Source organism: Meles meles, chromosome 18, assembly GCF_922984935.1.
Source record: "Meles meles chromosome 18, mMelMel3.1 paternal haplotype, whole genome shotgun sequence".
NCBI classification, from domain to species: domain Eukaryota; kingdom Metazoa; phylum Chordata; class Mammalia; order Carnivora; family Mustelidae; genus Meles; species Meles meles.
In genome coordinates this window covers 52,102,792-52,115,900 of record NC_060083.1, presented here as the reverse complement: position 1 = coordinate 52,115,900, position 13,109 = coordinate 52,102,792, and the positions used below count along the sequence as shown (strand labels likewise).

At 40.5% G+C, this 13,109-nt stretch overlaps 1 protein-coding gene across 1 annotated transcript in view; it reads right to left on the bottom strand.

Annotated features, from left to right (window-relative positions):
- Window positions 1–13,109, bottom strand: part of CEP112 (centrosomal protein 112) — a 409,934-nt gene that overhangs the window by 97,241 nt on the left and 299,584 nt on the right. Inside the window, exon 22 of the mRNA XM_045984701.1 lies at window positions 1,919–1,981. Within this exon, the coding sequence (XP_045840657.1) occupies window positions 1,919–1,981 (63 nt within the window). The remainder of the gene's footprint in view (window positions 1–1,918; window positions 1,982–13,109) is intronic.

The following is a 13,109-nucleotide window of genomic DNA, read 5'->3' as shown; positions in this document are numbered from 1 at the left end:
GTCTCTATTTCCATTTTCATCCTGCTGCAATATGAGCTAACAGCCATTAAATGTTTTACTGTGTACTAAGCACTCTCTACGAAGCACTATTTTTCCCCTTACGTTACTAACTACTTAAAACTAGCCTGTGAGGTAAGCACTACCCCCTCCTTTTACAAATGAGGAAACTAAATTCCAGGGAGTCCAGGTAACTCGCTCAAGGTCATATAGGTAGTAGGGCTGGTATTCAAATTCGGGTCGGTTGGACTGCAAAGCGGTAGGCTTTCTTCCACACTAACTGACGTTTAATTTGCTTTAATATGAACTAATCAGGCTTCTTCACACATTCCTTTAGATAAACTTAAATACTCCTGTTTACACTCTCATTATTTAAGCATTTTTATTAGCTATCTTATATCTCACTTTCGGTATGCCTCCCCCATTTAACATAACGCAAAATAAGCAGGACATAAGTACGCCAGCTACTTACTTTTCATGTCTTAATTTAAAGTTTAACTTCGGGAGTCATAATATTTCTTCTGATTACAAGATTCTTCTTATATGAAGATTCTTGCAAAAGATTTAAAAGGATATTTCCCCATGTTCCTTCTTCAAAGAAGGTCTGGGATGATGGCAATCAAGACATATCATAATTTCTTAAGTAAATGCATGTAAGTCTTCACTGAGACAGAGACATTTTGCTTTCCGAGTGGGATGTGAATTATATGGCATATACACATTTTAGAAATAATTGTATAATCGAAGAAATTTTATGAGTTATCCCCAGAGTTCGGTGGGGGGTGGAGGTGGGGGTGGGGGGTGGTGCGGCCTGAGCCAGGCCGGGGGCGGCAGGTTGTGAGCTTCGGCTCTCTAGTCTGATCCAGGAGGGGTGCTGGCTTAGTCACTTGCTAACCCGCATGACCTCAGCTCTCTGAGCCTGTTTCCTAGTGGGAAAATGGGGCCAATAATAGTTCCTAACCCCAGAGTGATCATGAATGAACACGGAGTCAACACGGTTAGTGCCCCATAAAATTCTTGATTTTATTACTGTTTTGTCATTGTGTTGCTACTACAACCACTGTATGGTAACTTATAAAATGGCCCAGAAGTTTCAATTCACGGCCACACATCGCTGTGTATATGCAAAAATACCAGGAAGAGCTGATTTTAAAATCATTACATACGATGCCCACGAAAGTGAATGGCTTGACCTATCCATCTATACAATGAAAATTACTACCTTTTTTTCTAGAATTACTCATAAAACTAAGGAATGCTTGGGATTCCCTAAATGATACTATAGGATATTATTATAACAGCTTACACAGAAAAGGTATTTTAAGCATCACATGTCGAGTTGAGACAGGCATTCAGTTGTGGGCCTTCTACTAAAACTGCTAGGGCAAGACCAGGAAGCCAGATACATATAATGTAGGGACTTAATCATTCTCTTTTTCCCCAAAAGGAGTCAAGAGTTGAGTGGCTAATTTAACCTAGAATATTTATCATTTTGAATTTTATTGCTAAGCAGTCTTCAGGTACAGCTAAGTGGAATATTGCAAAGAAGCACAGATGGTATCAAACTGCTTACATCACAAGTGTAGGTGTGTATTTCCCGCCCTTGTGAAATATGTTGCAGCCTGGGCTTGTTCGAGTGCACTGGCTGCTTTTACAACATCTGAGCGTGTGAATGTGTGTGTGTGTGTGTTAGTTCAAATGGTTCAATATGCCTGGTTAAAAAAGTCTTTTAAGAAGGCTAAAATACTAAAAGCATGTATTATTTATCCATCATCAAAAAATGGCATACTGACCCATAAAGACTGAAGAGAATTAAGTTTAACTCTAAAGGACAAATGGTTTTATGTGTAGGTTTCTTTTTTGTTTGTTTTGGTTTTGCTTTTTGCTTTTTTTTTTTTTTCCTTTCTTTCAACATTCTTACCTGTGAAGATTTGGCAAGCTTCTGACTGTATTCCTTCTCAATCTGCTTCAGCCTGCTGTTGGCCTGAAAAACACACGAACATGAACACACACACACACACACACACACACACACACACAGTGACCTGTGAGCTTGGTATCTCTTCCACACGCCTATCACCAGGCAGCTGGGACGGCTGCCAGCTGCGCCGCCCTTCTGGGGCAGCCAGAAAACCACAGGGCTTGGCTTTGATCTCACGCCAACTATTCATCACTTAAAAAGCAAAAAGCAAAAGAAAAAAAAAATCTCCTGCCAATTATGAGACAAACACAGACTTCCGTGGAGAGAAAGAGAAAGCGAGAAGAGGAGACAGAAATAGACCTACCAAGAGTCTGAGGGCTCGGAAGGTAAAGGAGGGAACTGCAGGAGAAGCGAAGGAGAAGAGAAGGCAAACAAGGGGAGGGAAAGAGAGGAGGAGAAATGGGAAAGGTCAAGTTAATCTTCTTTCCCATTGTTGAAAGATGAAAAACTGAGGTGCTCCCGGACAGAGGCAGATGGGCGATTCTGAGACTCACCTAGCAAAGACATGTGCCCCCACTCTGCCTAACACACAAGGGCTACTTTTTCAAAGTGACAAATATATCGACATCAAACAATTTTCGTGTCCCGGAAGGAGGGTGGCCTTCCCAGAATAAGTCTGCATTACTTAGAACTGGACTATCTCCTGCCACTCAAGTTCCCGTCCTCCGCATGAGAACTGCTTTCCTGCTCTCTGGAAGCCTCTGGGAGGCTCGAGCATCCTGAGCACTCGGAATGGCTCCATGACACGCCTGGACTGGGCCTTTCTTCTCATTCATTGTGCAAAAGCACCAAAGAGGCCCTTCCGACCTGACTGTGCCCTCTGCTTCTGGAAGAGCTTTGTTCATTACTCTCAAAGTTTCTTCTCTCTGTTCCCAGGTCTCTCCCCCGCTCCCCTTCATCTGTCTGTCCGTCCGTCTGTCTCTGCAGCTTTTGCGGTTGGGCTGCTCAGAAATGATGAGAAAAAGAGATGATACACCTATCTTCCATTTCTTTGTCTTCTTGACCTTTCACAGAGAGTTCTCAACTTCTAATTTTAAACTTTCTGTTGGATTTAAAAAAAAATCCTACCATACTATTCATAATTTCTAAGAGGTTTTTGTTGTTATTGTTCTTTGAGTAGCATCGTCTATCCCCTTTTTAAGATGAGGAAACGGAGGCACAGAGAGGTGAAGTAACTTGCTCAGTGCCACACAGCTGGAAAGTAAAGAAGCCACTTCAACCCCCCTCAGTGGAGCATGGGTACTCAGGCTGAGCACACTGCCTGCCTCTCTCTGCTGAGGTTATTAGCTCCATATACACTTAATATGTTTCTGAATGTCCATACACACACCCAAACATTTTTCTGCTCTCTAGAGTGTCTGTTTTTTTTCTGAGTTACTTTTATGCATTTGCTTTGCCAACCACTTTTTGTCTCTGTTTTTCCCTTTACAAACTTTCCTCATTTGTCTGGCGAACTTCTGTATTTAAAGTGAGGCCTCTAAAACAGGCAGGCTTTGGATGCATGGACGTCCCATCATGGGTGTCTTAGAAGGGCCTGGACTCTCCCTGCCTGTCTCTGGCTGGACATTTGTCTTGGGTCATCTTGCCCTGAGCTGCCTCCTCCAGCCTACTTCCAGGCGGCAGAGATCTGGCTACCAGTGTTTGCTGAAGGTTCAAGATATCAGCTCTTGCACAATCCCAATTTCATTTTGCCCTCAGCCACACATGCATCCCCGTTCTCATGCCATCTCCCCAGAGAGCAAACCAGGGATGGAGGCAGAGGCAGACACGGAAACCCTAATCCCAATGGGATAGGATTTGGTGGTGAGGCCTTTGGGGGGCAATTAGGTAATGGGGTGGAATCCCCTCATGGAGCGGATGAGCGCCCTTATAAGAAGCCACAGAGCTCGCTTTCTCCTGCCCTGTGAGGAGATAACAAGAAGATGGAGTCTACGGACCAGAGGAAGGCTCTCCCCGGAACTTGATACACTGGCACCCTGAGCTCAGACTTCCAGCCTCCAGAAATACCAGAGATAAATTTCTGTTCTTGATAAGCCTCCCAGTTTATGGTGTTTTTCTATAGAACCTGAGCCGACTAAGACAATAGCCATGTGTTTTACGGACTTGAGCTCGAAAGCAATTCTTTAGACTTTATTGCATAAATCTCTCCGCATCTACAGTCCCATTTAGTACACTGGGTAGTTCTGTTTTTTTCAGACTAGGGAGGGCATGTGACTAGTACTATTTTTTTCTCTTAAGCCATCAGATGCTATTCTACCTCGATAATGAAGGAAGCCACTCTCCATTACAGAATGGAGGCCACTCTGAGCTTCCTGAGGTTTGCCGTGATTTACACTCCACCAATATTTTTTAAATCACAAAACGCACAGTAAGTATTTTTTGCTTATTTAATAAACACCTACAGAGCTCTCACCATGGGTGAGGCACTGCTGTAAGCACTTTAAAAATATTTATTTACTAGAAAACATAAAAATGACAGTGCCATGAAGATTAAGTTATTTTCCCTAAAAAACCTAGAGTCAGAGATGCTGGTTTGTGCAGGATCACCTGAGTCAGAATGCCACAGACTCACATCGTGCCTTTGCAACCACCTAATTCATTCATCCATTCCAGGCAACTGGGACGAGAGCGGTGAATCCAGCAGACAAACACCCCTCCCGACCTTTATGGAAATTCTATCCAAGTGAGTAAATGAAATAACTGACCGAAGTGAGAATATTTTAGATAGTGCAAGTGCTATGGAGAGGCCGAAGCTGGAAAGAGATGAGAAATGATGAAAGGTGGGGGTTGTTTCCAGCGTTAGGATGTGGGAGTCAGGGAAAGCCTCGCTGAGCACGGACCTGCAGGAGATGGAGGAGTCCCGGGGACCTCGAGGGAAAGCAGGCAGAGGGAGGGCCGGATGCAAAAGCCCAAAAGCAGGGGCACGTTCAAGGCACAGTGAGGCAGCCAGTTTGGCTGGGTCGCTGAGCAATGTTTCCCTTGGATAAGGTCTGAGGGAGAACAAGGAGCCAGATCCTTCCTGGTGTTGTGGGCAACTGTATGGAATGTGGCTTTTAATCTGAGTGGAACGGAGAGTCACTGAAGTGGTTTCAGCTCAAGAGTGACAGGACTGAACTTAAGTCATCACAGGATTATTCTAGCTCCTGTGTGGGGCAAGAACCCAGCAGAGCAGCCAGCTGGGAGGCTGTCACACATAATCCGCGACGTAACTGAAGATGTGCTGAGATGTGGTCAGGCTCCTTGAAAGATGTGAAGGTACAGCCAACTGCATATGCTGTAGGATAACAAGAGATAAACCAAGATGACTTCAAGACTTTTCTCCCAAGCGACTAGAGAAGTGGGGTTGTCATTATCTTTCATCAGGAAAACTGCGGGTGGAAAGGTTTTGGGGGGAAGATGGAGAGATTGGTTTCGGACATGTTAAGCATGGCGACGCCTCTTAGACATCTGTGTTGAGGTGACTGTTGGGGTAGTCGAGGCTGGAGTCCGGTACAGAGGTCTAGTAGAAGTATAAATTCAGACATCACCAGAATATAAGTGGTAGATGGAACGATGCTCCTGGATGAGACCTCAAGGCATTGAGTGTACAAGAACCCGAGAAGTCTGGGTATCCAGAGCCCTGTGCTGCAAATGTCAGGAGGCTGGAGAGGAGGAGGAAAACAAACCGAAGAGAGGGTCCGAGACAGAAGAAATCAGGATAAGATGCAGTCCTGAAGCCAAGTAAAGAAAAGTGTTTTCAGGACTATTCCTCTGTGTCACCTGCTGCAGGGACGGAAAGGTCATGGACAACAAAGACTGGAAAATAAGGATATGGCTTAAGCCTGCGGAGGACGATGGTGATTTGAACACAGGCAGTTGTGGTGTCGTTGCAGAAGCTCCAGAGAAGGAGGGGAAGTGGAACACATACAATTTGTCCAGAGTTCTGTCATGAGGGGAAAGGGAGGAATGGGCTGGAAGCTGCAGGGGAAGTGGGCAAAGAAAGGGCTGACTTGTTTTGTTTGGTTTTCCGTACGATGAGAGAACTAACAGCACGTGTACAGGCTGGTAAGAGAGATCTGGAAGGAGAGAAGGCAAACTTGGTGCTTCCGGAGACTCAGAGGAGACATGATCTTGAGTAAAGGAGAGGGGACAGGATCTGGAGCACAGGGGAGGGAGGGCCTTGGCTAGGAGTCCACGTAAATCACACCGGCCCCAGTGGGGCAAGTTCTGCTTGCTTCCACCTTCCCTGGGAAGTAGGGGGAAAGATTCACAGAAAACATGAGGACAGTGGAAGAGAGGGGTGGAAGATTTGAGGTAGGAGGGAAGGGTATGGATGGTCTCGTCTAGGAAAGCGGGAAAGGGAAAGGACTGCGGTATGCAGTATGAGTCTCAGGTCTCCAGGAAGCATTAGGGCCCACTTAAAATCACTAATGTTGAATTTAAAGTGAGGCCAGCCAGGGGCACATAGGTGGCCCAGTTGGTCGAGTAGCCAACTCTTGATTTTGGCTCAGGTCATGATCATGGGTCATGACACTGAGCCCCATGTAGAGTTCCATGCTCAGCGGGGAGTCTGCCCGAGATTCTCTCCCTCTCCCTCTGCCCACCCCTTGCTCACTCTCTCTCTCCTTCTGTCTCTAAAATAAATAAATACATCTTTTAAAAACAAACAAACAAATAAAGTGAGGCCAGCTGGTAATATATGAATACCTCCAGAACTTGCTAATAGCTAATAGAACAGAATCACTATTTTGGAGAATAATAAGAGTGACTGAAGAAATAAAATTAATTTATCACCCATCATGGTTTCTATTATGTATGTGAAACTAAGTTACAATTGCCTGAATTTCTGAACTTCTCGAACAAGTCTAAAATGCTCTGGTTTAGGGGCACCTGGCTCAGTTAAGTGTCCAACTCTTCATTTTGGCTCAGGTCAAGATCTCAGGCTCATGAGATAGAGCCCCAAGCTGGGCTCCATGCTGGATGTGGAGCCTGCTTAAGATTCTCTCTTCCTCTCTGCCTCTCCTCTCCCCTTCCCTCTGCCCAAGTGCCCCTCCCCTTCTCTCGTTCTCAAAACAAAAAACAAAAAACAAAAAAAGTCTGGTTTAGCATGGTTGAACATTCACAGATAATTTATCATGCAAACTATCCCTGAAACATGTTTTGAATTATTTTATTCTCAGGATGGTACTGACTATACATTTCCATGCATAAAGTTAAGTTATGGTTATTTTAATCCAAGTCTTATTTTTATAGCTATCATTACTACATAGAAGGACAATTTTCAAACATCTGCAGCATAGCCTGAACAAATGTGGAATAACAGATGAGAGGAAAATCATAATTCTGAAGTGAGCAAAGTTGTTTTGTCATTGCTGTTGTTTTAATCTCTGGCTCTTCCTAACTGTTCCCATTATGGCTGGTCATGCCCTCCACCCTCCACCAAGCATTTAGTTCCCCTCTGCTTTTCTAGGGTCTCTTTCTCAGTTCACTCTTCCTTGTTAGAAAGCCACCAATGTATTGGTCCACTTTCTCTACACAGTTCCTATCAAAATCTTGGGTTAAAACTTTAATGGAAAAAAATAAACCAATGTGTCAATGGTTGTTAGTCATCACAATATGCTACTTTTTCCTTGCAGGACACTTTGCATTAAGTCCTCATTCAAAACAGTCTTTCTTTCCTTTATTTTCCATTTCTTATTACTGGTGAAAGTTCAGGCACTCATATTTCCAGGAAGGTAATTTAGAGGAGAATTAGGAGACTCCTCTAAAATCTGAGGCAAGTCCAGATCTTATAAAGATAAATTTCCTTAAAATATAACAGCATTAGTTTCTGAATTAAATGTCTGCTTTTAGGGGCGCCTGGGTGGCTCAGTGGATTAAGCCGCTGCCTTCGGCTCAGGTCATGATCTCAGGGTCCTGGGATCGAGCCCCGCATCAGGCTCTCTGCTCCTCGGGGAGCCTGCTTCCTCCTTTCTCTCTGCCTGCCTCTCTGCCTACTTGTGATCTCTCTCTCTGTCAAATAAATAAATAAAAAAAAATAAAATCTTTAAATATCTGCTTTTAGGAAAAAGGATGCTTCCCAAATACTTGAAACATAACATAAACCTCAGCTCATTATGCAGTATTTTCTACTCAAAAGCTTTGTAGGCATCCATTTGAAGCTTCTCCAAACACTGTGAATAACAGTATGGCCAGTTGTTGCCAGATGTTAGTATATAACTGCACACGCCCCTAAAAACAAAACAAAACAAAATCCAGAACATTCATAGAACATATTTATATTTAATTTAATTTAAAATATTTACAGAACTTCCAAACTTGAAGTTGCCTATATTTTACCTCAAAATAAAGCTATAACTCTGTGAAGCATAAGTAAAATTCATGATTTCTGCTTGGGCTATGATGGGAGTGACTGGGCCATTACTTAATCTGTTACAGTCAAAAGCTAGAAAACTGGACAAAATATAGGGGAAAAAAACTGTTTTAGGATGTTTAGGACTGTGACCCTGTGAAGAAGGGGAAACAAGTGAGGTTAAACCTTTCGATCACACCTTTCTTTCTGGAGGCACATCTGAGCCTGAACATAGGCAAGGGAATCAAAGTACAGCATAGCAGGATTGTGAGCTGAGGAGACAAAGATTGGAGTTTGGGAAGGCTGAGGCAGTTGGAGTTTGTGGGGACAGAGCACTAGACAGAAGGGAGCTATGCACAGAAAGAGCTCCAGACACCTACATGGGTTCCCTCTGAGTCTGTTGCTGATACTGAGCTGTGCATGTATGGGAAAGGTTCTACAAGGTCAAGTAAAAAGTGACTGGTGAGATTTAAAATAAACAATTTCTTAAGCTTACGCAAAGCTAAGGGATATTTTTCTTCTGACCAGCCAGACTGAATGGTTCTCATATAACATCCAGGAAGGTCACGCTTAGTCACAGGGTTAAACTAGCCTTAGAGTCAACTTTAAATCTGCTCTAACAAAGTTTTTTATTTTTTTTTATTTTTAAGTCTCAAATGGATCAAACTGGTCATTGCAAGTAACTGCTTCCTAAACAATCTCAATATTTTTCAAAAGAAGTCAGGAAAATCCAGTATTCAAGAACATATATTTTATAATGTTCGGCATTCAATAAAAGATGGCATAAGAAGCAGAAATATGTAAGTCATCGCAGAAGAAAAATTAGTCAATAGAGTTAGACTAAGAAATGACAGAGATGGTGACATCAGTAGACAAAGACTACCATTATGTTTCAAAAATACCTATTAAAGTCACACCTAAATATTTAAACAAAAATATGAACATAATGAGGAGAGAAATGGAAGACAGGCAAAAAACAAAACAAAACAAACAAAAAAGCTTAAATAGCCCAGGGCATAGCAATGTATTATCTGAAAGGAAAATTTCACTGGATGGGATTAATAACAGATTTGGCACAACAGAGGAAAAGATCAGTGAATATGAAGAAAAAGTGAATATGAAGAAATGTAGCATTTTAAGTATCCCCAAATGATTGCCAGAAAGACAAAAGACTGAATTTAATGAACAATCTCAGTAATGTATGAGACTATATCATGTCATCTAACATATGTATAATTGTGTATCAGAAGGAGAAAAGTTTGGGAAAATATCTGAAGACATAGTATATACAAATCTTGCAATATGAAGAAAACTGTAAACCCACCAGTGGAAGAAGACCAATGAACAAAAAAGATAAACCAAAGAAAACCACATCAAGATACATCATAATCAAATTGCATGAACAGAACTAAAGATAACATCTTAAAAGCAGCCAGAGAGGTAGATGCATTTACAAGATAAGAGTGAGGAGTTCTCATCTGAACCTATGCTAGTCAGAAGATAACATATTGAACCTAAAGTGCTGAAAGAAAAAGAAATCTGTCAATTTAGAATCGTGTATTTGGTAAAAATATCCTTTAAAACTGAAGATGAACTATAGACCTCTTCAAACAAAAATCTGTCACCAGCAGACATGAACAACAGGCAAGGTTAAAGGAAGTTGTTCAGGCAGACGGAAAATGATACCAAATGCAAACCTGGAGCAACTTGAAGAATTAAGAGCACTGGACAGAGAAAATAAGTATGTAAAGAGAAATTACCTTTTTCCCCCTTTTAAAATTTCTTTGAAAGAAAATGTACTTTTAAAAGCAGAAATAATAGGGACACCTGGGTGTCCCTGGTTCAACTGGGTTCAGTTGGTTAAATGACTGACTCTTGATTTTGGCTCAGGTCATAATCTCAGGGTCCTGGGAGTCCTATGTGGGGCTCCAAGCTGGGCATGGAATCTGCTTAACATTCTTTCTCCCTCTCCCTCTAATCCTCCCCCCACTCATGATCTCTCTCTCTAAAATAAATAATTAAATCTTTAAAAACATCAGAAATAATAAAAGTATATTTGGGGGGGGTTATACTATATTTAGAAACAGGATAGGCATAGAAAAAGAGCTACACTGTTATGAAGGCATTTATATTTTATGGTAAACTGGCATAAGAGATCATGAAGGCAGACTGTAATAAAGCTCCATATCACACAAAAAAAAAGGAAAAAAGAAAAAGGTATATCTACTAAGACAATAGTAGAAATAAAACAGAATATTAATAAGTACTCAGTGAATTGAATAAAAGCTATGAAAAGAGGAAAAAAGAAAAAAGATGAGACAAATAGAAAACAAGTAGCAAAATAGTAGAATAACACCCAACAATATCAATAATTACATTAAATATAAATAGTTTAAAAATTTTATCTAAATGACAAAGATTGTCAGACTGGATCTAAAAAAGGTATAACTACATGATATTTTCAAAATAAACACTATATATTTAAACATATTAAAAGTAAAAGGATGAAGAAAGATGAACCATGAAAAAAGTAATCGTAAGTGAGGAGGCTATGCTAATATCAAAGTAGATTTGACAACAAAGAAACTTAGCAGAAAAAAGGGAATATTTCAATAATGATAAAAACTTAATTCATAAAAATGATAAAACACTCCTAACATGTAGCACCTAATTTCAAGAGCTTCAAAATACATGAGGCAAAGACTAACAGCACTGAAAGGGTAAACAGGCAAATCCATAAACTGTAAATGAGATTTCTTTTTTTTTAATTTTTTGAAGATTTTTATTTATTTATTTGACAGAGAGAGAGAGAAAGCGCACAAGCAGGGGGAGCTGCAGGCTCCCTACTGAGCAGGAAGCCTGATGTGGGCCTTGATCCCAGTATCTCAGGATCATGACCTGAGGCGAAGGCAGATGCTTAACTGACTGAGACACCCATGCACCCCTGTAAATGAGATTTCAACCCTACTGTCTCAGGAATTGATAAAAACAGGAGATAGAAAATTCGTGAGGATGTACATGATCTGACAAACGTTGTCAACCAACTTGACCATTATTAATCAGACACCATATTCTGGGTCATACAACAACTTTCAAAAATTTTTAAAGGGTTAAAATCACACACAGTACATTCTCTGACCACAATGAAATTAAATTGGAAAAGATAAAAGATATGTATCTGATATTCTCAAAATATTCAGAAAATTAAAAATATACCTAATTTCTATGGCCAAAAAAGAATTTACAAAGGCAATTAGAAAATATTTTTAAATTAATGAAAATGTAACCATAATGTTTATGGAATGCAACTAAATCAGTGCTTAGGGGAAATGTTTAGTTTTGAATTATTTTATTAGCAAAAAAGGAAAATCTGAAATAAGCGATATTGATATGAGTTTCCCCTAAAGAAGCTTGAAAAAGAATAGCAAACTAAAGACAAAATAAGGAAAGAAAGAAAATAATAAATACCAGGATAGAAATGAATGAAATAGGAAACAAAAACAATAGAGAAAATCAGCGAAACCAAAAGTTGGTTCCCTGAGATTAAAAAAAAAAAAAAATCGATAAATCTCTAGGTAGACTGATCAGAAACAACTAAGAGAAGATACAAATTAACCAAGATCAGGAATGAGAAAAACGGGGACATGACTATTAGAACCCACAGAGATTAAGAGGACAATAAGGAAATATTATGAATAAAATATTGCCAAAAATTTCTTGATAATTTAGGCAAAATACAAAGTCTCTTAAATGATACAAATCACCAAAAGTAAGGCAAGAAGAGAAGAACTCAAAGAGTCATACATCCCTGTAAGCATTAAACATGCGCACATGCGCACACACACACAGTCACTCACACCGTATACTGAAGCCCAAGTGGCTTCACTAGCGAATTCTACCGAACATCAATAGAAGAAATAATACCAACTCCACAGAAACTCTTCCAGAAAATAGACTATGCAGAAATTATGTCATAGTAACTGAAGGGAGCATTGTTTCTCCACCAAGACATGGATTCCACCTCTTATCACCATCCGGAGTCTGATACCCCTGTCTCCTTTCCTTTCACATCACCAATATTTTCTTCTACATTGACTCATTTCCAGGTGATTGTAACAGGCTGATTTGACACACACACACAGACACAGACACAGACACAGACACAGACACACACACACACACACACACACACACACACACACACACACACACACTGCGTGCCCTGAAATCCTGCTATATCCCTGCGATGGTTTCACGAACATCTACTTTGAGTACCTCCTCTATGTCAGACACTATGCATTTACAGAGGTAAACAATTTAATGTGGTTAAGGAGGAGACAAATAAATGAGTCAATAAAATACAGCACAAGTGTCATGGAAGAGCTATGCACAGGGTGTTATTAGGGAAAGACTAAGCGATACCTCACGCCGGAGAAGGCTTTTGTAAGGAGGTGAATATTAAAGGCTAATGATGATGGAGATAATGATGATGATGAGAGCAACAACAAAACAACAACCAGTATTTATTTTGCTCTTACTCTACTGACACATATTGCTGAAATGCTTTACATATATTAACAGATCTAACCCTCCCCAAAACTGTGAGGTAGCCACGATCATTATCCTCATTTATAGACTGCGAAACTGAGAGAGAGAAAGGTGAAAAGACTTGTGTGAGGTTATCAGGTTGGAATGAATAGGAGTCAACTGATTGGGGAAGAAAGAGAAAATTCCAAATGGGAAGAACAACAGATGCAAAAATATGAATATATAAAAATTATATATAAAATGTTAATATTT